The 24,044-nt window shown below is 46.7% G+C and overlaps 1 protein-coding gene across 2 annotated transcripts in view; it reads right to left on the bottom strand.

The window, feature by feature from the left end:
* Positions 1 to 23,514, bottom strand: part of BSCL2 (BSCL2 lipid droplet biogenesis associated, seipin) — a 28,976-nt gene extending 5,462 nt beyond the window's left edge. The window contains exons 1-10 of one of the 2 annotated variants that reach the window (XM_053369943.1): positions 23,336 to 23,514; positions 22,369 to 22,437; positions 19,101 to 19,739; positions 14,572 to 14,653; positions 12,322 to 12,465; positions 7,676 to 7,810; positions 7,151 to 7,248; positions 6,326 to 6,467; positions 5,313 to 5,388; positions 3,579 to 3,659 (exon numbers count right to left, since the gene is read on the bottom strand). In XM_053369943.1, the coding sequence (XP_053225918.1) occupies positions 3,579 to 3,659; positions 5,313 to 5,388; positions 6,326 to 6,467; positions 7,151 to 7,248; positions 7,676 to 7,810; positions 12,322 to 12,465; positions 14,572 to 14,653; positions 19,101 to 19,309 (967 nt within the window). In that variant the 5' untranslated portion in view covers positions 19,310 to 19,739; positions 22,369 to 22,437; positions 23,336 to 23,514. The remainder of the gene's footprint in view (positions 1 to 3,578; positions 3,660 to 5,312; positions 5,389 to 6,325; positions 6,468 to 7,150; positions 7,249 to 7,675; positions 7,811 to 12,321; positions 12,466 to 14,571; positions 14,654 to 19,100; positions 19,740 to 22,368; positions 22,438 to 23,335) is intronic. The other variant, XM_053369942.1, reaches the window with a different exon arrangement.
* Positions 23,515 to 24,044: the final 530 nt, after the last annotated feature.

Below are 24,044 nucleotides of genomic sequence, written 5' to 3'. Positions count from 1 at the left end.
GGTTCAAGATAAAAACCAAAGACAGGGCCATTTCATGTTGTGCATAATTACGAAATCTTAAGGCAGCTGGCGCAGTGCCTGTCCAGATGGGGTGAAAACAAGATCCAGATACAAGTTATGTTGAGAAATTGGTCCAGAGGTTAATTTCTGCAAAATGTTAACGTCATAATGACATACATCATGCATGGAAGGGAAGAGAGAATAGCCACATCTCGCCAACTCGGTGGGGTGGGTAGGGCTTGTCCCTTTAAAATATATTTTCAGATGAGTATCTAAAACAGTTTGGTGCTGTTTTTATCTGATTTTAATGTTATTTCATTGTGTGCGTGCAAATTGCTTTGAGGCACCTGGATACAAATAATGCCACTAATAAATATACTGAATTAATTACTAAGCGAGATTTCATCATGCATTGGGGGGGTGTGGGTGTATGTGAAACTCCTTAGAAGAATGTGTGGTTTAAGTAGATGTCAACTGTTGCGTTCACAATCCCTGAGAAAAAGTATGATCGTTATAATTGATACTGGACGTGTAGTAACATGCCCTTTTAAAAAATAATAATAAAATGTTTTTAAAAAATAAATATCAAGATGTTGTCCTCAAGGTCTTATAATTCACACTTGAAACTGAAACGATTTCTGAGTAGTAGCATATTTTGTCAGAGGCATTTGAACACTGCTATCCTAACAAAATAATTAGTCACCATCTAGTTGAAAAGGAATTGTTTTGTTTGTCCTCTAGTATCCTTAATTGTTTATTGCTTTGTGTGTGTTTAATTTCAAACAACCGCATTGTTTTATCTTTATTTGCTAATCAATTATATCTTTTTGATCAAACAAATATTTTCTTTCTTTCTTTCTTTTTTTAAAAAGGTCATTTTTATCTACCTTTAGACCACGTACAACATCATAAGCACACAGGTTTGAAAACGAGAATTAGACGAGCTGAGCTGGAAACAAAATATTGCAATGTGGGCTGTTCCTGTTCAAGGATCCAGCTAGCCTCTTTCCCGATTACTCCATTCCATCCCATTAAATCACCAGCATTCCCTGCAGGCCTGTGCAGAGCTTGTCTTAGGCCTGGGGCGGGAGTCCCCAGTCTGCTGAGAGGCCCATGGCGTTCTTGGCAAAACAATGTAAAGTCAGGCAGGCCCTTAGAGGTCCCCCTGCCCAGCTTAGCCCTCCGAGGCCCGGAGCAAGTGTACCCAGCTGCCCCTCTCTGCACAGGTCCGGTTCCCTGTACAGTCATACCTCAGCTCCCGAACACCTTGGGAGTCAAACGTTCTGGCTCCTGAACGATTGAAAACCGGAAGTGATTGCTCTGGTTTTCGAATGTTCTTTTGGAAGCCAAACATCTGACAGGGCTTCCAATTGGCTGCAGGAGCCGCGCTTTGGAAGTCGAACGTTTCGGAAGTCAAATGGATATACGACTGTACTAACGGGATCCCGAAAGCGCTCAACCTGAAGCAACTTCAAGAAGAAGAAGAGGAGTTTGGATTTGATACCCCGCCTTATCACTACCCAAAGGAGTCTCAAAGCAGCTAACATTCTCCTTTCCCTTCCTCCCCCACAACAAAAACTCTGTGAGGTGAGTGGGGCTGAGAGACTTTAAGAAGTGTGACTAATAATAATAATAATAATAATAAAAATTTTATTTATATCCCGCCCTCCCCAGCCGAAGCCGGGCTCAGGGCGGCTAACAACAATCAAATAATCAAACAATCAAATAAACCAACATTCTAAAAATATTTCATTATAAAAATTAATTAAAATCAAGTTGATGGCAACCATTAAGCAAAACTCTGTGCAGGTTGCCAGAGGAGGGAGTCAGGCTGCGCCCTGACCAAAGGCCTGGTGGAACAACTCTGTCTTGCAGGCCCTGCGGAAAGATGTCAGGTCCCGCAGGGCCCTAGTCTCTTGTGACAGAGCGTTCCACCAGATTGGAGCCGCAGCCGAGAAGGCCCTGGCTCTAGTTGAGGCCAGCCTAACCTCTCTGAGGCCTGGGACCTTCAGGATGTTTTTATTTGCAGACCGTAGGTTTCTTTGTGGGGCATACCAGGAGAGGCGGTCCCGTAGGTACGAGGGTCCTAGGCCGTATAGGGCTTTAAAGGTTAAAACCAGCACCTTAAACCTGATCCTGTACTCCACCGGGAGCCAGTGCAGCTGATATAGCACCGGATGAATGTGGTCTCGCAGCGAAGACCCCATAAGGAGTCTCGCCGCGGCATTCTGCACCCGCTGGAGTTTCTGGGTCAGTCTCAAGGGCAGCCCCACGCAGAGCGAGTTACAATAATCCAGTCTGGAGGTGACCGTCGCATGGATCACAGTGGCTAGGTCAGGGCGAGAGAGATAAGGGGCCAACTGCTTAGCTTGGCGGAGATGAAAAAATGCCGCCTTTGTTATAGCTGTAATCTGCGCCTCCATAGAGAGGGAGGTATCGAAGATTACACCCAAACTCTTAACGGACGGTGCTGGCACTAACTGCACCCCCGCAAGAGATGGGAGTTGCCCCCTCAATCCCATATCGTCCCGTCCCAGCCAGAGGACCTCTGTCTTCGAAGGATTTAACTTCAACCGGCTCCCACGTAACCATCCAGCCACAGCCTCCAGGCATCTGGTCAGTGTGTCTGGGGCCGAGTCAGGATGGCCATCCATCAACAGATAGAGTTGGGTGTCATCGGCATACTGATGGCAACCCAGCCCAAAACTCCGAACAAGCTGGGCGAGGGGGCGCATAAAGATGTTAAAAAGCATCGGGGAGAGAATCGCACCCTGAGGCACTCCACACACCAAGGAGTGGCGTGATGACAATTCCCCCCCAAGCGCCACCCTCTGTCCCCGACCAGAGAGAAACGAGCGCAGCCATTGAAGGACTGTGCCCTGGATCCCCACGTCGGCAAGGCGGTGGTCTAGGAGTTCGTGATCGACCATGTCGAAGGCTGCTGACAGGTCTAGAAGAATCAGCAGCCCTGACCCGCCTCGATCCAGCTGCCTGCGGAGATCATCTGTTAGGGCGACCAGAGCCGTCTCGGTCCCATGACCAGCGCAGAAGCCGGACTGGAATGGATCGAGAGCCGATGTTTCATCCAGAAACCTACCAAGCTGTTCAGCAACCGCTCTCTCAATCACCTTACCCAGGAATGGGAGATTCGAAACCGGGCGGTAATTGGACAGATCTACCGATTGGACTAGCCCAAGGTCACCCAGCAGCTGCATGTGGAGGAGTGGAGACGCGAACCCGGTTCCCCAGATTACGAGACTACCGCTCTTAACCACTACACCACACTGGCTCTCAAGGTATGACTGTATATCCTCCAACCAGGCAAGTGAGAGGCATCATTAGAGTTCAAAGACACATTCCAGCAGCCAGGCAAAAGCATCTTGGAGTTCAAGGGCAGTCTGCATTAGAAGGGAAGTGGGGGAAAGCAACAAGTTAGCCCCTCCAAGACAGATGGACAGCCACTGTGGGCAACAAACTCCTAATCCATCTAGCCCTTTGGTCTGATCCAGAAGAGCAATTGTATATATATTTAAAGCGATTGTCCGAAAGGCAAAAGAGCATCTAAAAAAAGTGCAGACCTGCTCTCGACAATTCGTCCTCCTCTTCATCAGCCCCCACATCCTCTGGTTGACGTGGAGCAGCCTCTATTTCCTCAGAGCCTGCAGAAGAAAGGCAACCAAAAAAAGAGTTCAAAATAATTTTATTTGTTGCATTGTTACCGCTGCTGTTGCCAAAACTTCTATCCTGCCCTTCCTCCCAAAGAGGAGCCCTGGTGAGCAAGCAAAGTAGTGAAACAATTAGAAATGAAATAAAAACACATTTAAAACATTTAAAAAGAATACTTGAAAAACACTCGCATAGACTCAAAGCTAATCATTTCAATCTTGCCTGGAATGGTGGGTCGATCCAGTGTTGGTCCTGTTCCGAGCAGTCCCAGTGAAATCAATGGACATGGCCAACTTCGGGCCCATTCATTTCAGTGGGTCTACTTTTGAGTAGAACGTAAGCTGGATGCAACCCAATGCTTTGTCAAGCGCTACCCTGAAATCCCAGTGGCTGTTTTGACTTCTGTTTTGAAAAAAATGCTGCTAAACAAATTAATAATAAGGGGAGAGAATGGGTTTTCAACCATTACTAACCTGGGCCTTGCGGCCTTGCACCCTCAGGTAAAGCTCAGAACTTAGCCCCTTTTATTTATCGCTTTCCCTGCAGCCTGGGTCCTCTGGGCAGATGCCCACATAAGGAAGTCAAAACAATTTCGAAACAAAATCCACGCTATGCCAAAACAAAACAAAAACCCTCTCTAAAATCCAACAAAAGCACAAGGCGAGAACCAGAGCAGAGATGAAAACAAACAGCAGGCGTGATTCCACAGCCCAACCCCAGATAATTTTTTAAAAAAACAACAACTTTGTAAAGGGCAGACATATGCCAAATGCCATAAAAAAGAGCCTGAAATGTTGATATACAAGATGCTAAAGAGTTATTAAAATGGCACTGAAAAGAAGGGCGATTTTTAGAATGCCAACATCCCAAAGTTCTTTTGAGAGAGAGGTGTCATTTCAATGAATAAACCAAACGTGAGGAACGCTGGACTCAGCTGCTATATATATATAGATATCTTTGAAAGGAAACGGAGATTCGTTGTACTCTGAAATTTGCAATGCACTCGCTGAAGTTTGCTTTGTTCTGTTTAATGAAGTGCGAAAACAAAAATACATTTCAGAGAGGTGAAAACAAAAAGTCTTTGCCAGAAAACAGAAGAACGTGAAAACATCAGCAGCTTATTGATTCTCATACGTTCAAAGCACTATGATATCACTTTAAAAACTGGTGGGTGGTTTCCCCCAAATAATTCTTGGAACTGTAGTTTGTTAAAGGTGCTGAGAGTTGTTAGGAAACCCCTATTCCCCTCACAGAGCTACAATTCCCAGAGTTCCCTGTGAAGAGGGGTTGACTGTTGAACCACTGGGGGAATAGTTGCTCTGTGGGGAAAACAAAACTCTCCTAACAACTCTCAGCACCCTTAAACTGCAGCTCCCATAATTCTCTGGGGGAAGCCATGACTATTTAAAGTGATACCATAGCGCTTTAAATATATGGTGTGAATGTGGCCTAAGACAGGAGTAGCCGGTGCGGGGGGCCTCTAGATGCTGCCGGACTACAACTCCTGTGATCTCTGATCATTAGGCCATTCTGCCTGGGGCTGATGGAGTTGGGAGTCCAGCAACAACTGGAGAAGGGAAACTCCATACCTGGGAAGGTGCCACCAAAACAGCTCTAAAATAAATTGACTCCCAATTCCACGGTACCTTCTTTAGGGACCACAATCCGTCGGCGGATGTCTTCTGATTGTTGAAGCATTCCGGATCTTTCCCGGCCAGATAACTACCCGGGGATGGAGTGGGGAAGAGAGAAAAAAGACAGGACAGAAATCAGAATTTTGTTGGTAACTGAACACTCCCAAGTTTTAGATTTCTTTTACTGAGACTCAGCTGAGGGGTGGAGCGAAGTGTATACTGTGCTGATTATATTTGTACAGGTTGGTATATTAAGCGATCTCTACTCCCATCATCCAGCCCAGACACTGAGGTCCAGCTCCAAGGATCTTCTGGCAGTTCCCTCACTGCGAGAAGTGAGGTTACAGGGAACCAGGCAGAGGGCCTCCTCGGTAGTGGCACCTGCCCTATGGAACGCCCTCCCATCAGATGTCAAGGAAATAAACAACTACCTGACTTTTAGAAGACATCTGAAGGCAGCCCTGTTTAGGGAAGTTTCTAATGTTTGATGTTTTATTGTGTTTCTAATACAGTGATACCTCGGTTTAAGAACAGCTCTGTTTACGAACGATTCGGTTAGCGAACTCTGCAAAACCGGAAATAGTGTCCCGGTTTGCAAACTTTACCTCAGTCTAAGAACCGAATCCGAATGGTGGAAGGACACCGGCGGCAGGAGGCCTCATTAGGGAAAGCGCACCTCAGTTTAAGAACGGTTTCAGTTTAAGAACAGACTTCCAGAACGGATTAAGTTTGTAAACCGAGGTACCACTGTATTCTCTTGGGAGCTGCCCAGAGTAGCTGGGGAGGCCCGGCCAGATGGGCGGGGTTTAAGTAATAAATTAGTAGTAGTAGTAGTAGTAGTAGTAGTAGTAGTAGTAGTACAGGTTGGTATATTAAGCAATATGTGGCAATAGTGGTTCATTTGTATGACTTAAGAAAAGGTGAGGTGGCCTTGCTCCAACCATGTCTCCTTTTGGGTCAAGCAGCCAGGGCCGTGACAAGTTACAAAACGCAGTTCACCCCCAATCCTTGGCACCGTCTCTCACCTGCATCGATAAGGACTCTCTGGGCCACACAGTGCCCCAGATCCACTGCAAGTAGCTGAAGAGGACGATGACACTCAGGAAGGTGAAGTTGCTGGCCACACCCAAGATGGCGGACGTCACTGGGAAGTTGTAGAGCAGATATCTATGGGAGACAAGAACAGGAAGGAAGGGGGAGGTGTTAAGAGGTGCATTGTTCATATTTTGGAATTCCTCCCCGCAAGAGAGTCTAGACTTGTTCTCTCTCTTTTATCCTTCCTATTCAACACAGGCCTTTGAAAACCAAGAAGCAAGTGTCAGTCACTGGGCTGCTATCAGGGCAAACTGGGTTTCAATTGCTAGTTCCACCTGTGCTCTGATGTATTTAATTATCATTTTTATCTAGTGTTGTTTGTATTGCTTTGTATTTTATACGGTTGTTTTTAAATGCTGTAAATGGCCATTAATTCCAAGTAGGGAAAAGGCTGAGGTATAAATACATTTTAAAAAATAATAGTTTTTCTGTGGTTTTTAAAAATTGATTTTGCAACTGTCCCTTCTGCAATTTGCTCCCTGGAGTGTGCTGTGGGAAGAGGCCCAAACAAGCCTGTCCTTCTTTCGCCGTGCTTAGAATGAACTAGTTCGGCTTAACGAAGTTCACCGAATTAGTTCAAAACTTTCCAAACTACTCAAGGAAGGAGTTACCACAACTGCCGAGTGAAATGAACTGTGAATCACCTTTGCCTTGCAGTAGAACTGTGAATGATTTCTACTTCAAGTCCGTTGTATTTTTACATGTTGAATAAATCTAAAAAAACGCTAATATAAATAATAAACAACAGTCCTCACCGCAGTCCAGTGAAATGGGCATGAATGCGCAGCTGAGCGCCATAAATCTGGATCTTTGTGGTCTGGATTTCAATCACGGCACCGACTGTAGGTGTGTACTACAAGCAGAAAGAGAAGCCAAGGTCACTGATTCATCTTTTGTGTGTCCGTGTAACAGCAAAGACCTGTGCCTACTCAAAATGCAGAGAGATCGTCCCTCCATCCCCAAGGAAGGTCTTACATGCATTTAACTTGGGCAATTAACTTGTGGGGATGCACTAGCAAATTCTCACAGGAAGTCAGATTATCCCACGAGATTGTCCCATGAGATCTAACTAACCCAGAGCAAGGCTGACAGCTTGTAGGAGCCACAATGTGATAGCTGAGTGCAGGATGAGGACCAAAGCTCGGCAAACTACCCCAGTAGGTGGTGGGAGAAAAATATTGTCAGGTATGAAGGACTGGCCAGGAGATGGGAAACAGGAAATGACAGTCTTCCCTAGAGGAAGCAGGAAATCAGGGAGAAGAGCAATGCCATCCCCTCACCGAGTCCTCCTTGTAGTCTGAGTACAACTCGACGTCCAACAACTGCTTCTGTTCTGTGAAACCAGCCAAGAACAGGCTGGCAAAGGCGAAGGTGTCCAGCATTTGCAGCAGGCTCGAGCGGTAGTGTAGCATTGCCTAGTCAGGAGAGAGGGAGAGCGCGGACTCGGTCACTGGGTCACCGTTAAGGGAGTGCAAAGGATCTTTTAGGGAAAAGAAAAAATAGAGGGGACTGGAGGGAGTTCCCCCAAAACAGCCCAATGAAGAGTGAGAATGGCCACAGAATGCTGACCGGCTGTTGGGAGAGGAGTGGAATAGAGTATCCTAGAAGAGGGCAACATTTAAGAGGGTGGCGCTGTGGTCTAAACCACAGAGCCTAGGGCTTGCTGATCAGAAGATCGGCGGTTCAAATCCCCACGACGGGGTGAGCTCCCGTTGCTCGGTCCCAGCTCCTGCCAACCTAGCAGTTTGAAAGCACACCAGTGCAAGTAGATAAATAGGTACCGCTCCAGCGGGAAGGTAAATGGCGTTTCTGTGCGCTGCTCTGGTTTCGCCAGAAGCGGCTTAGTCATGCTAGCCACATGACCCGGAAGCTGTACGCCGGCTCCCTTGGCCAATAAAGTGAGATGAGTGCCACAACCCCAGAGTCGTCCACGACTGGACCTAATGGTCAGGGGTCCCTTTACCTTAAACACCCCTGAGGTTGCCAACTATCTTTTTCTTATTTTAAAGAAGCCAATGCGCTGGAGGTGCACCACGATGGGTGCAGGGTGGATTTTTATAAAGGTTTTGTATCCCACCTGGTATGGCAGCTTCTTCCAAGCCTAGGGATAGTACAATGGTAAAATAAAAATTAAAAAATGACCGCATGGACACCTGCCCACACTACAGAACGCTCATTTCCAATCTGTTCCCAAAATGTAAGTCAAGCAACCTTATTTTATTTAGTACAGAAGTGGGGACTTTGTGCCCCACCAGATACTGGATTCCAGCTCCCATCAGGGATGGTGGGAGTTGTAGTTCAATAGTACTGCAGGACTTCAGTTCCCATCAGCCCCTGCCAGCATGACCGATGGACAGAGATGATGGGCGCTGGAGTCCAACAACATCTGCAAGGCCACAGTGTCCCCAACTCTCATCTAGCCAATGACATTCATAGGTTCCTCTGCATCACAGTCTATTTCACATTCCAAGACTTAAGTGGTAGGGGAAAAAAGTTGTTGAGCGTGGCTGCTTGCAACATGGCGCAATATTTAAATCTAGCCTTAGCTGTTGCCCCTTATAAAATCTACCCATCTTGCCTTAAAAGCTGTAGATAGCATGTTCCAAAAGTAAAAGAAAGCTTTTTGGATGATAGCCAACCAAGCAGTGTAAGCTCTGCACTTGGGACTACAGGTGGAGAAGCCTCTTGGGAGACAAAACAGGCAGAGACAGAGAACGAATCAATAAGCTTTCCTTTCACTTTGGCTATTGACCATGTGCTGTGCAATCGGCTGTTGTTTTCTATAAAGATTACAGCCCCCCCCCCGCCCCCTCCAAAGATCTTACATTTGGAGAGGTTCGTATGTGAGAAGATGGCCTGGATCCATCACCAATACAACGGAAATGTGCTTTGAATTGTGCTATTCCCTCATCTTCAGAAGGCCTTCTCCAGCTGCCCCAGCAAATCAGGTTCACTGGATGGCTTTTCAAGGGTGGTACCTTGGCTGCTTTGTTTCCATTACTTAATATAATATTAACATTGAAATAGAATACAGTGGTACCTCAGGTTACATACGCTTCAGCTTACAGACCCCGCTAACCCAGAAATAGTGCTTCAGGTTAAGAACTTTGCTTCAGGATGAGAACAGAAATCAGGCTCTGGCGGCGCGGCAGCAGCAGGAGGCCCCATTAGCTAAAGTGGTGCTTCAGGTTAAGAACAGTTTCAGGTTAAGAACGGACCTCCGGAACGAATTAAGTACTTAACCTGAGGTACCACTGTAACTGAATTGCTGACATTATTAAGGATCAAGCGTGAGAAAGAGGCAGAATTGGCTCCACTCTCATTGATTTGAGGAGCCAATATAATATTTAAACCACTGACCCTTCATCTTTTGGCGGTTGATGGAATAGAAACTGTACACTTTTGTGGTAAAGTGGCTGTCAATTAGAATATGCAGCGTCGGTGTGATAAAGTGTGGAAAGTTAAGGAAACACTGAAGTAACAAGGGGTGAGTTTAACAAAGGTAAATTCTATGATGACTGATTGCCTTTTATTCCCTTTAGTAATTATTGCCCAAGAGCGGTTCAGCAACCTAATATTCAGTTTTTCTTTCTGGAGGGTTGGTGGTATGGTCTTTAACATGCTTTTGTCAATTGACTTGATCCTTGATTGTTGATACACACACAGCTTGCAGGCTTTTGTTTTGTTGCTGTTGTCAAATTTATATTGTCCATGGCTCGTCCTTGCTGGTTTGCTTGAATATTCTCTTTGTGTTATTATAAATTTTCAATTTAAAATATATATATTTAAAAAGAATCATGAAGCGAGGGGTCAGGCAGTCAGGTCTAGCATTTTGCTCCCAACAAACACAACCTGGAGCTTTCCAGATGTTTTGAACTACAACTCCCATCAGCCCCAGCCAGCATGGGGAAGGGGAGAGAAGCTAAGGTTGAATGTACACAGCAGTCCAAGCTCTTTGCATACATAGTTAGATGCAGGTATGTTTGTTCCTAAAATAAAAACAAAAATGCAGCGCTGGTTGTATCATGTTTAGGGTTATTAAAGTTGAACATTGCTTTGCACCAAAAAAGGCACAAAGCAATTTACAACAAATTGTAAAATGACCGCATGGGCACCTGGTATGCCCCATGGAGAGCCTCAAGGTCCATAAATAGCAACACCCTAGTGGTCCCGGGCCTAAGGAGGTTAGATTAGCTTCAACCAGAGCCAGGGCCTTTTCAGCTCTGGCTCCAGCCTGGTGGAACGCTCTGCCTCCTGAGACCAGGGCCCTGCAGGATCTGATTTCTTTCCGCAGGGCCTGTAAGACAGAGTTGTTCCGCCTGGCCTTTGGCTTGGAGCCAATTTGATTCCCTCCCTCTCTTTCTTTTTTCTTTTCCTTTCTCCTCCTGCGATGAGGCTACATTTTAATATTTTAATGTTTCAATATTTTAATGTTGTATTTTAATTTTGTTTTTAAGTTGTAATCATTCAACTTGTTTTTATTATTGCTTGTTAGCCGCCCTGAGCCCGGCTTTGGCCAGGGAGGGCGGGGTATAAATAAAAATTATTATTATTATTATTAACAGACTAAAAAATACCATAAAATCTGTACATAAACAGTAAAAGCAAATGCAATGCTTGAAATTTATAATAATAATAATAATAATTTTATACTTCCCTATACCCTCAAGGGACGCGGGTGGCACTGTGGGTAAAACCTCAGCGCCTAGGACTTGCCGATCGCATGGTCGGCGGTTCGAATCCCTGCGGCGGGGTGAGCTCCTGTCGTTCGGTCCCAGCTAGCAGTTCGAAAGCACCTAGCAGTTCGAAAGCACCCTTAAGTGCAAGTAGATAAATAGGTACCGCTTTCTAGCGGGAAGGTAAACGGCATTCCGTGTGCTGCTCTGGTGCTGGTTCGCCGGAGCAGCTTCGTCATGCTGGCCACGTGACCCGGAAGTGTCTGCGGACAGCGCTGGCTCCCGGCCTCTAGAGTGAGATGAGCGCACAACCCTAGAGTCTGTCAAGACTGGCCCGTACGCGCAGGGGTACCTTTACCTATACCCTCAAGTGCAAATAGAAGGGGAAGAAATGGAGGCAGTGAGAGATTTTACTTTCTTGGGCTCCATGATCACTGCAGATGGTGACAGCAGTCACGAAATTAAAAGACGCGTGCTTCTTGGGAGAAAAGCAATGACAAACCTAGACAGCATCTTAAAAAGCAGAGACATCACCTTGCCAACAAAGGTCCGTATAGTTAAAGCTATGGTTTTCCCAGTAGTGATGTATGGCAGTGAGAGCTGGACCATAAAGAAGGCTGATCGCCGAAGAATTGATGCTTTTGAATTATGGTGCTGGAGGAGACTCTTGAGAGTCCCATGGACTGCAAGATCAAACCTCTCCATTCTGAAGGAAATCAGCCCTGAGTGCTCACTGGAAGGACAGATCCTGAAGCTGAGGCTCCAGTACTTTGGCCACCTCATGAGAAGAGAAGACTCCCTGGAGAAGACCCTGATGTTGGGCACAAGGAGAAGGGGGCGACAGAGGACGAGATGGTTGGATAGTGTTTTCGAGGTTACCAGCATGAGTTTGACCAAACTGCGGGAGACAGTGGAGGACAGAGGTGCCTGGCGTTCTCTGGTCCATGGGGTCACGAAGAGTCGGACACGACTAAACGACTAAACAACAACAACAACATACCCTCAAGTATGTATCACCGGTGCTGCCCAAAGCCTGGGAAAACAAAAACACACCTGCTCGTTGCTGAAATTATGGCAAGGCTGGCTCCGGGCAGGCTTCCTGGGAGACGGGTTCCATTAACGGGGAGGGGGAATACTGCAGAAAAGGCCAGTTCTCTTGTCATCACTCCAGCCAAAGGTCACTGGGGAGAAACCACCACTCAGCTGCTCCGCCTCCACCCACGCAGTTCCCCCGCAAACCCTGGACATACCGATCTGGCCGAAGAGGAGATGATATGGCCACCTTTGGTGTAACACGAAATGACCACCATGAACATCCCCAGGTTCTGGTTGACCGGCGACTCTGGCAGCTCCAATTCCAGCGAGATGCGGTACGGTTGGCCGTACATGAGGACCTGAGGGCAGAGAAGGCGATAGAGAAACACCAACACACACACACACACACACCCTTACACCCTCACATTTAATCAGTGGAATTCTAGGGTCCTTCATTAAATAACACCTTAAAACCATTAAGGCAGGCTTTGCACTCAACTTAAGAGCAGCAGCAGCAGTCTTCTTTTCCCTTCGAAAGGAATACAGACATAGAAAGCTGCCTTAGACCAAGTCAGACCATTGGTCCATCTAGCGCAGTGTTGTCTACACTGACCGGCAGCAGCTCTGCAAGGTTTCAAGCAGGAAGCCCCCATCTCAGTCCTACTAGGAGATGCCATGGATTGAACGGGGGACCTTTTGCATGCAAAGCAGATTGTCTGCCAATGAGCTATGCACCTTCTCTGCTTCCTTGCGATGACTAGGCAGGATAGCCTTAGAGAAAATTTCAACCCGCTCCTCTGTTTTTTAGGCTAGGCACCCGTGGGCTGGTATAATCTTATTTTTATGGGGCGCTAATTCTTTATAGATTTAATTGCGAGGCCGCAGATAATGGGTGTAGCATCGCAGCCAAGAGCACAAGTCTCTGGCCCAGGCCCAGATCTCATCTCAGGCTTCTGGCTAGGTGCTGTTCTCTCAGTCTTTTTATCTGTAAAATGGGAACAATAAGAGTGTCCTAACTTGTCAGGAACACGGACCATGGACCTGGATTTATATCCTTTTGCATTATATCCACAATCCATTTTATTTACTTATTAAATAAATATATCCTGCCTTCCTCACAGAAGAGCCCATGATGGCAAACTCTTCTGTAATAATAATAATAATAATAATAATAATAATAATAATAATAAAAATACAGTTCATAATAAAGACATGTTTAAGACATTTAAATGTCTGGATAGGCCTACTGAAACAGAAGGAAGTTTTCAGCCGGCATCTAAAAAGAGGACAGTGATTTTCCCCCATTTTGTTTTCCACATGGGTACTGTTCCTTGTTTCTTCTTCTTTTGTGTCCACTCGGTGCACTTGTAATTTTGAACTTTTCATTTTTCAACAAAAATTATAAAATTAAATATAAATAAACAAAAAGAGGACAGTGACGGCATTTGCCTAATGTCAATAGGCAGGGACTTGAACCCGGCACGTTTTGAGAGCTAAGTGTGTGCTCTGCCACTGAGCTAGAAGCCCTTCCGAAATATGCTGAACTGGGCATTTCTCCCCAAGCGCCCAAGGTCTAGTGCATGCTATAATTAAGGTTCACTTATAAACTAGAGACAGTTTGCTGGAAAAAATTATCCCATGCCTTCCAGGAGTACTATTGTCTGGGGTGCAGGTGATGAAATTACTTCTTAAAAGAAACCCAGCACATCTTCTGGGACACCGGCAGAGCTTAGAATCTGTTCCCAGGGAACTTGCGCCCCAATAAGAATTAATTAGGACTGTGATGAAAGACACCTCGGAGCTTTGGAACTGAGTTTTTCGATAAAAAGAGGATCTCACCTCCATTTTGTAGACAGCTCAGTCTCATCTGTGAGATATATATATATATATATATATATATATATATATATATATATAGCCTTGTTCTCTTTTTATCTAGTTTTTAGGACACTTCAATGAATATTACAGTTTTTACTTCTATTTTTAAAAACAAAACAACTGAGATTTTTTATTATAGCAAGCAGTATAAACAAATATTAAAACATTATCCGGCTCAGGGGTTATTCACCAACCAATTGTTCTGAGCAGACAGTTTCTTGCAAGCTCTGGGAAAGGGAATTTGTGGGATTTTGCTATACCATGGAACGCAGAAGTCTAAAAAAAATGTACTTTCCTCCAAAGGGCTCAAGGCACCATACGCGATTGTAATGACTGGGATTAAGCGGTGTATAAATTGTTGAAATTATTTAACTGATCAAATCAAATCGTCAAGTTCCCAATTTAACTGGCAATTTTCAGGTGCTGATCTCCAGTTAGCCGGACTGCGGGATGGGGGGAAATGTCCCTCTATAGACCAGATTCTTCTCGACCACGTCTCCACTGTTCGATTCAAGACAAGAGCGGGTGAACCTGCATGTCAACCTTAGTGCCAAACACATCAATGGCCAGTGAAGCCAGAAACTCACCCGGTCCCGGCTGTCCTTGATGAAAGAAACGTTGGCAACAGGGAAAGAGCACAGTTCTGATCCAATTTGGCCACAGTCAGTCCTGGGGGAGAGGGAGAAAAGATCCCGAACAATGTCACATTCAGAACTTGAGAGACCTGCCAAACGAACACCAGGTTTCTGGATGGAGCTCCTTTAGATATAACCCCTGTTCTAAAACAGCAACACTAGCTGCCAGTCAATTTCCGGATCTAGGCACTCATGCTAGTGTTTAAACAGCCCTGAATGACTTTGGCCCCAAATATCTGAGAGATGGCCTCCTTCCCTACAGATCCTCCTGGGTGTTAAGATCGGCAGACTAGGCCCTTCTGGTACTTCCACCTCCCTAAGAAGTTTGGGTCGCCTGGGACAGGGCCTTCTCTGTGGCAGCCCCTAAGCTGCGGCATTCCGTTCCTGCAGAGCTGTGCCTGGCTTCTTCCCTGTACAGCTTTTGGCAAATGCTGAAGACGCAGCTCTTTGCCCTGGGCCTTTGACACCTGAGATGTCAGTTTCCAGGCCCCGCCCTGTTCTTGTGAATGTAGTATTTTCTTATTTTTACTTACGGATTTTAAATTGTCGTGGCCCACTCTGGGACCTGCGGGTGAAGGGCGGGTGGTAAAGTTAATGTTAATAATCAAAACAGCAACAGTGTCTCTGGGAGGGCACAAAGCTAACAGTCCTCTCTCACGGCTGCTCTCTGGCAACTGGTACTTGGAGGAATTTTGCTCCTGACATGGAGGATCTACTTAGCGACCACAACTGCTGGCCCTTAACAGAACTCTCCTCACCCCCCAACCCCATTCATTTTCCCCCTAATCCCTTTTCAAAGCTATCTAAGCGAGAGGCCACCCCAGGCATCCTGATGCAGCAAATTCCACAAATATATATATACACACACTGTGTGGCGTTAGGACTTCCTTTGGTCAGCCCCTTAATCTCCTGCCAACTGAGGAGATGGGGCAACAGTTGGAATCTGTCTCTGATCTGAAATGATTTTATGTTTGTGCTGTATCATGTTTATATTTATTTTTAATTGTTTTGTTATATATCTGCAATTAACTGTTGTTTATGCATGTAACTAGGGACGCGGGTGGTGCTGTGGGTTAAACCACAGAGCCTAGGACTTGCCGATCAGAAGGTCGGCGGTTCGAATCCCCGCGACGGGGTGAGCTCCCATTGCTCGGTCCCTGCTCCTGCCAACCTAGCAGTTCGAAAGCACGTCAAAGTGCAAGTAGATAAATAGGTACCGCTCCGGCGGGAAGGTAAATGGCATTTCCGTGCACTGCTCTGGTTTGCCAGAAGCGGCTTCGTCATGCTGGCCACATGACCCGGAAGCTGTACGCCGGCTCCCTCGTCCAATAAAGCGAGATGAGCGCTGCAACCCCAGAGTCGGCCACGACTGGACCTAATGGTCAGGGGTCCCTTTACCTTTATGTATGTAACTGGTTTATGTATGATACTATACTGTAAATTGTTTTGGGATGACTTGTGGGAAGAAATTCAAAACAGAAAGCAACAACGTAAGACTTCTAATATCCAAGGTGGAGGGAGAGCAAAAAAGCATGTCTGTCCAGTTTTTCAAACATCATTTTTTTTACCTTCCCCTTCTTACATTTTTCTGAGCTAAAAAGCTGCAAAAGCTTTGGAACTTTTTCTCGTAGGGACACCCCACATAGAAGCTATATTATACCAAGTCAGGTCCATTTACCTCAGTGCTGTCTACACTGACTGGCAGCAGCTCTCCAATGTTTCAGGCGGGGCAGGGGGCATTCCAAGCCCCGTTGGTAGATGCCGGGCTTGAACCCGGGACCTTCTGCACACAAAGGAGATGCTCTATTGATGAGCTATGGCCCTTGACTTCACCTCAGCCGGACTCTTGGCTTCATTGTCACCAGGGGCCTAAATCTGTGTCTGGGTTGTGCAACTTCACACTGAACAAAATCCCTGCAACAATGAAATAGTGTATCAAGGCAAAAAGCTGCTGGCCTACTTTTTTGCCCAGATAGCCTAGCTTTTTTTGTTTGGGGCTTCTTTTTTGTGAGAAGCCACAGTTACAGAAGTCCCGTCCCCCCGCTGAATTTGGGAGAGATACAACCCCAGGCAATGGTAAACCACCTGAGAACTGGGACCCCTCAAGGCATGTTTAGTGAAAGGGTTGCAGCTCAGCAGTAAAGCACCGGCTTTGAATGCAGAAGGTCTCAGGTAGGGCTGAGGAAAAGACTTCCTGTCTGAAATCCTGGAGTGCTGCTGCCAGCCAGAGTCTAGGTGAACCAACGGTTTGACATGGTGCAAGGCAACTTCTTATGAACTGCTCTCTCCCTTCTCCATCCAGATCTTGACTCCTGCAATCCCCAATCTCTGCACCCATATAAACTTGCAGGCTGAGATGGGGAGGATAGTTTGAAAACCGAACTGTTTGCTGAGAGAATTCGTTCCCAGCCACAGAAAAGCCTGTTGCTGTGTCTCACCATGAGTCACCGAGTCGACTCGGCCTCTGCTTTTGGCTGTGTCGCTGCCTCAGGTGTAACTGGAGCACCTGGGGCAGAGATGCAGCAGAAGGGCAGGTCCAGACCCAAAACAGCACCTTGCGGTGGAACGGTGGGTGGCTTCCTCGCAGGGCAAGCAAATACACATACACACACACACACACCAAAAGCAAGATAAAAAATTCGGGGTGTGTGTGTATAAGATCAAAGGAGGAGAAAAACCAACCCCAGCAACACTGATGCCAAAAGGTTTGGGAGGAAGTAGCACCATCATCTGATGAAGCAAACCAGCGTTCTTCAACCTTGCATCAAATGGACCCATCTTCCTGTGTTCCAAAGATTTGCCTTTAGTCTTTTGCAGCAAAGACAAATAGAGCTACTCTTCTGGAAACTTGTTACACCAGAGCAGAGGTTTTCAACCTTTTTGAGTCCATGGCTCCCTTGACCAAGTACAGTGGTACCTCAGGTTAAGTACTTAATTCATTCTGGAGGTCCGTTCTTAACCTGAAACTGTTCTTAGCCTGAAGCACCACTTTAGCTAATGGGGCCTCCTGCTGCACTGCCAGAGCACGATTTCTGTTCTTATCCTGAAGCAAAGTTCTTAACCTGAAGCACTATTTCTGGGTTAGCAGAGTCTGTAACCTGAAGCATATGTAACCCGAGGTACCACTGTATATCCTTTCTGTGGCTCTCCTTTGGGGAAACGCGCCCCGAGTCTCAGGAGCTCAGTTAGGTCGACCCTTGCCTGCTGAGCCATGAGCCCTCACCCTTTTTGTGGACACCCTCCCTTGTGGAGGGTTCCCTCAACCTCCTCTCCCCTCTCCTCAGGAATCCTTGCCCGCTCGCTTACTTACTCCGAGGCCACTGACCTCCCGGTAACCAACACCCCTTGGCCAGCCCCAGAGGCACCATTCGCCTGGAGAACTTGTAGCCAGGGCTGCTGCAACAAACAGCTGCACAAGCCTCTGGAGGTAGAGATGTGAGAGAGCATCAGAGGGAGGGTGGGAAGGAAAGAGGGACGGAGGCCAGTGCTGCCCCCAGCACACCTGACCACCATTCAAGGCACCCCAAGGTGCCATTGCACCCTGTTTGAAAACCACTGCACTAGAGCAAGTCTACTGCTATGACATACTGTGTGCACATCATCCAACAGCAGCGACACAAATTTAGCAGGCTTATAAATAATAAATAATAATAATAATAATATATTATTTTTACCCCACCCATCTGGCTGGGCTTCCCCAGCCACTCTGGGCGGCTTCCAGCCAAATATTAAAATACATCAAACATTAAAAGCTTCCCTAAACAGGGCTGCCTTCAGATGTCTTCTAAAAGTTTGGTAGTTGTTGTTCTCTTTGACATCTGGTGGGAGGGCGTTTCACAGGGCGGGCGCCACTACCAAGAAGGCCCTCTGCCTGGTTCCCTGTAACTTGGCTTCTCGCGGTGAGGGAACCACCAGAAGGCCCTCGGAGCTGGACCTCACTTCAGAGCCAGCTTGTTTACCCTTGCATGAATTTTAAAGGGTCAGCTAAAAGTCTAGGATTATGATTTCTTTCACCTGGTAAACAACACCTTGCATAAAAGTCACACTTAGTTAAAAAGCTCTGGTAAACTAAAGTCAGTTGTAGCCTGGAACTTGAAAGACACCAGCGACGGTGGCAAGAGGAGCTTCTCAGGAAGGCTGTTCTGGAGCCGAGGTGCCACCACAGAAAAGACCCCCACCCCACCTAACTTGGTGGAGGGCCCAAAAGAGAACTGCAATGGAAAAAGAAGAAGAAGATTTGGATTTGATATCCCGCTTTATCACTACCCGAAGGAGTCTCAAAGTGGCTAACATTCTCCTTTCCCTTCCTCCCCCACAACAAACACTCTGTGAGGTGAGTGGGGCTGAGAGACTTCAGAGAAGTGTGACTAGCCCAAGGTCACCCAGCAGCTGCATGTGGAGGAGTGGGGATGCGAACCCAGTTCACCAGATTACGAGTCCACAGCTCTTAACCACTACACGGAAACCAACTCAAAACTGACCTGAACTTGTAGTGGACGGGGCTGACGTAGCTGACCGTAGGCATATAGGAGTAGTAGAAGCTGCCATAGAGGAAGACTGAGATCCAGAGGAGAAGCAACAAGACGCAGAGCAAAATGGCCGTCTGCAGGACGGTCCGGCGCACACGGAGCATCAACAGCATCGCCACTTCCTGCGCCCATGGCAGGAAGGGTCCGCTGCTGCCCGCCATGGCGCCGGGAGGAGAAGGCAACAGAGAGGGATCCAGCGGAACGAAGTCGTCAGACCGGCAGGAGTCAATGAACGGAGCAGCTTCGATGCCTTCAACGGCAACTGGGAGAAAAACCAGGAATGTAACAGCAGATCCTCAGGCAATGAGGCGGCTAGTAAAAATAATAACAGTAAAAAGTTTCCCCTTGTTCTCAGCTGGATGGCAACCAGGCCTCCTACTCAGGGAATAGATTCTGGCTCCTGCTTCGCATGCTGCCCTGTTTGCGTCGCTTGGCTTTCTGCAGGCTCTTTATATCCATGAGAAAGACGGGGCGGCCTGGGGGTCAGTGACTCCGGCACATGGCGGATGGCGGGGCTGCCTAACACAGCACACTGTCCTCGTGGGAATCAGGAACTCGGCAGGCTCAGCGCCATCATGGGCAGGGAGGTGCCTGGAGAAAGGGGAAATAAAGATGAGAACACCAAAGTCAGAGAAAATCTCAGCACAGAGAAACCAGATTTTGCAGGGAACAGAATTGGGGTGAATTTTAAAGAAGGGTGAACAGAAGAGGGAAGGAGCCCGTTGATGGAGAAAGTTAGAGGATCCAGATGAAATGTAGAAGATCAAGCAAGGAGTATCAAACTTCTGGGAGAGACCAAAGGGGTAGACGGCAAACAGGGAAAAGGGATGGGATAAAGGAATTGGAACACCTGAGTTCCTCCTCTGGACTAATTCTTATTTCATAAACGTGTCTTGTTTTTCAAATGCAGGGACACAACAATAATCACAATGGACACCAGCATCTCTGATCCCTTGCCCACCACTTACCCTCCTCAGTGAATACCAGAGATTTATTGCAAATAATAATAAGAATGTTTATTATTTATACCCTGCCCATCTGGCTGGGTTTCCCCAGCCATCCTGGGCAGCTTCCAGCACATATAAAAGCATAATAAAACATCAAATATTAAAAACTTCCCTAAAAGTCATATAGTTGTTTTTTTGTTTGACATCTGATGGAAGGGTATTCCTCAGGGAGGGTGCGACTACCGAGAAGGCCCTCTGCCTGCTTCTCTGTAACTTCATTTCTCCTGGTGAGGGAACCGCCAGCTCAGTTGGTAGAGCATGAGGCATTTGGTAGTGGGTAGAGCATTTCAGGGTCGTGGGTTCAAGCCCCACATTGGGCAAAAGATTCCTGTACAGTGGTACCTTGGGTTACGAACCGTCATACTTATGAATGCTTTGGGTTACAAACTCCGCAAACCCGGAAGTAGGTGCTCCGGGTTGCGAACTTTGTCCTGGGATATGAACGTAATCCGCTTCCCGGGCCGCGGGAGGCCTATGTAGAGAATGGGTGCCTCAGGTTAAGAATGCTTCGGGTTAAGAATGGACTTCAGAAACTAATTAAGTTCGCAACCTGAGGTACCACTGTATTGCAGTGGGTTGGATAGATGGGCCTTGTGATCCGGTCCAACTCTACAATTCTGTTTCAATGCTTTCCATGTCCTGACCTAATTCTTCAAAAATTACCGTATTTTTTGCTCTATAAGACTCACTTTTTCCCTCCTAAAAAGTAAGGGGAAATGTGTGTGCGTCTTATGGAGTGAATGCAGGCTGCGCAGCTATCCCAGAAGCCAGAACAGCAAGAGGGATTACTGCTTTCACTGCACAGCGATCCCTCTTGTTGTTCTGGCTTCTGAGATTCAGAATATATTTTTTCTTGTTTTCCTCCTCCAAAAACTAGGTGCGTCTTATAGAGCGAAAAATACGGTATATCAGGGTTGCACAACTTCAGACTACCCCCAACCACATGCAAAGAAAAAGGCCCATGCTCTTCCCAAAAGTAAAATATCCCTGCACACAGAAAACTAGAAAGCTGGGGTAAAACTCTTTCCCTAACATGATAACTTTTTACATGCAGGGATATCCATTCAATAGGAAGCCGCCTACTGCAGGATGAAGAGCGACCGCTCAGACACAAGCCGACATTTCAGTGAGAACTAGACCTCAATGCAGAACAGAACCAGTGTTTACAGAACTTTAGAGAGAAGGAGGTGGCTAAAGAAAAAAGGGCAAGCTTCTAAGGCAGTAAAGCCCAAACTTTCAGCTTCTATGAGCTACTTATTTCCCTTACTGCTACTCTTTGATCTATCAAATAGAGTCAGGTGCAAATAGTTGCTTGGAGAGTTAAGTAAGAACTGGATATAAAGTACTGGTTCTGGAGCTTGAGGTCGTTAGCTACTGAACCACAGTAAGCAACACCATTGGGATAACCAACATATTCAGAAACAAATTATACTTACGTTATTCTGGACCAAGGATTCCAACACAAAACTTTAAAACGCAGCCAGCCAGCCACAATCAAATTTATTTTCTACCTGCTGTTCTTCCAAATTATAGTCAAAGCAACACCCAGGAATGGTGAAGAAATCACCAATATACAAGTACAACTAGAACACAGTCCTTAGCAGGTTACAGGGCACATTTCCTAATAGAATATAGAAATCCTAATGAGGAAGCCAGCACGCACACTATAATTATAGCCTCCCTATAGATATGAAACATTCATTGCACAGTCAAGATCACACGCAAAAAAAGATTTAACAAACAAGTCTTTCCCTAAATCTCTGAAGATACCAGTAGCACAAAAAAGATCAGAAAGACCTTATCAAAGACAACTACGGTAATTATTGCAGTACTCACATTTATACAAGTAAGGAACATGGAGGTTGAAAGATAAACAGAGGACAGTAGTGACAGATAATTTCTATACCGGGGGTTTTAAACAGCAACTTTATCACAGCACTCAAGTACCGGTATATAAAGTCCCACTGATATTTGGGGAACACATAAAACTTGCTATTAAACTACTGAGAATCAGAAACCCTCACTGATCCACTTCATTCTGCACCTATCTACCAGCAAACCCTGATCTAGTTACTATCTCTCCCAGTTCCAGAGTTTCAGCTGCATAGACTAAGCTCCAATTAAGGTCTGGGCCCTTTGAGAAGCAAAATAACAGAAGAGGAATCCTGCGGAATCAGGCCAAAAGCCCAACTAGTCCAGCATCTTGTACTCACAGCAGCCAACCAGGTGCCCCAATGGGAAGCTTGCAGGCAGGAACTGAGTTCAGCAGTGACTCCCAGCAACTGGTACTTGAAGACAGTGAACACTGTGATAGCCCAGATAACCCTCTTTTGAAACCACCCAAGGTGTGCGCTTTTCCCAACTACGTGCACACTATATCACACACCAACACCCAACATCTGGTCCCATCCAGTATTAGTCCTACTCAGAGTAGCCACACTGAAATGAGTGCACATGACTAAGTGAAGCACATGGATTTCAATGGGTTTACTCCAGGCAAAACTTGGCCCAGTTTCAATTCTAGCTAAATCTTCTTGTTTTTTTAAAAAAATACTTAATACACCAGGTCACAGCTTAGGCTAGCTAAGGCAAGACCTTCTAGCACTTCCCAGCCAATAAAACCGAGAGTGAAAAAGGAGGCATTTTGTATGTGGGGAGGGGGCATTGATTTAAATATACACCAGAAACAAGGGGATTAAGGCAAGTTTCTGCACTTCCGAATTGCATCCCATATTGTTTTTTGCAGGGGAGGGGAGAGTTCCCACTACCTAAATCCCACCTTTGACGGACAACAGCTTGAGGAGAAGTAAGCCATGCACCCCGAGGTTTCATTCGAAAGCAGGTGTGCGTGTGTAAGGAAGGAGACCTGGGTTCCAAACACAGCACCCAAAGTGGGTAAAGGAGGTCAGAAAGCTACTTACACACTCCAGCCACAACTAGGTGGGTGGGGAGATAATTAGACCCCTGGACCCCTGTGTCCCAACCAAAACTAAAGAGGGGGGGGGTCGGATAATTAGACACCCGGACGCCTGGGTTCTAGCCACAGATGGAGGGAGGGGGAGGAAGAAAAGTAGATACCCGAACGCCTGGGTCCCAGTCACATATGCGGGGACAGATAATTATACATCTGGACTTCTGGTCCCAGCTACACTCGGAGAAGGGGGGTGAGAATTAAACCACCTTAGTTAGTTGTTTCCAGCGCCGGCTTGAGGCTGCAGCTCCTCCTCCCCTCGCTCCCCCTCCTCTTCTTATTTCTTCTGCCTCTCCAAAAACTGGCTCTGGTCCTGCCTCTTCCGGGTTTGGCCCCGCCCTTGCCGATCCTCCGGGCGGGGAGGGAGAGGCAAGAGGAGGAGGCGGGCCTCTCTCTCTTTTTTAAACGCTCCTGCTGCGAGCATCTTCCAGTCACGTGGGGAGAAGGATGCTGATGCTGCCCGCCTGCCTCCCGTTTCCATGGCGACTGCAGCAGCAGTGCAGGAGTAGGAGGAGGAGGGGAACCAGGCCTCTTCCCATCCTCTGCCAAGGACAATGGTGGGGGGGGGGCGGGGGGGAGGAAGCTTGGGGTTCAAATCTCCACTCAGTTAACTGGGTGGCCTTTGGCCAGTCCTCCTCACAGGATTGCTGTGAAGATAGAATGGGGAGAGGGCAGAATAGTGTGAGCTGCTTTGAGCTCCTAAATCAGGCATAGGCAAACTTGGCCCTCCAGATGTTTTGGGACTACAACTCCCATCATCCCTAGCTAACAGGACCAGTGGTCAGGGATGATGGGAGTTGTAGTCCCAAAACATCTGGAGGGCTGAGTTTGCCTATGCCTGCCCTAAATGCCCCAGTACAGTTGTCTAGGATGAATGTTGAAATATCACCAAGGTGCTGGAGAGGCTGTGCTGAGTTA

This window comes from Podarcis raffonei, chromosome 16, assembly GCF_027172205.1.
Source record: "Podarcis raffonei isolate rPodRaf1 chromosome 16, rPodRaf1.pri, whole genome shotgun sequence".
Taxonomy (NCBI): domain Eukaryota; kingdom Metazoa; phylum Chordata; class Lepidosauria; order Squamata; family Lacertidae; genus Podarcis; species Podarcis raffonei.
The sequence above is the reverse complement of the archived record's forward strand: the minus strand, read 5'-3'. Positions and strand labels throughout refer to the sequence as shown.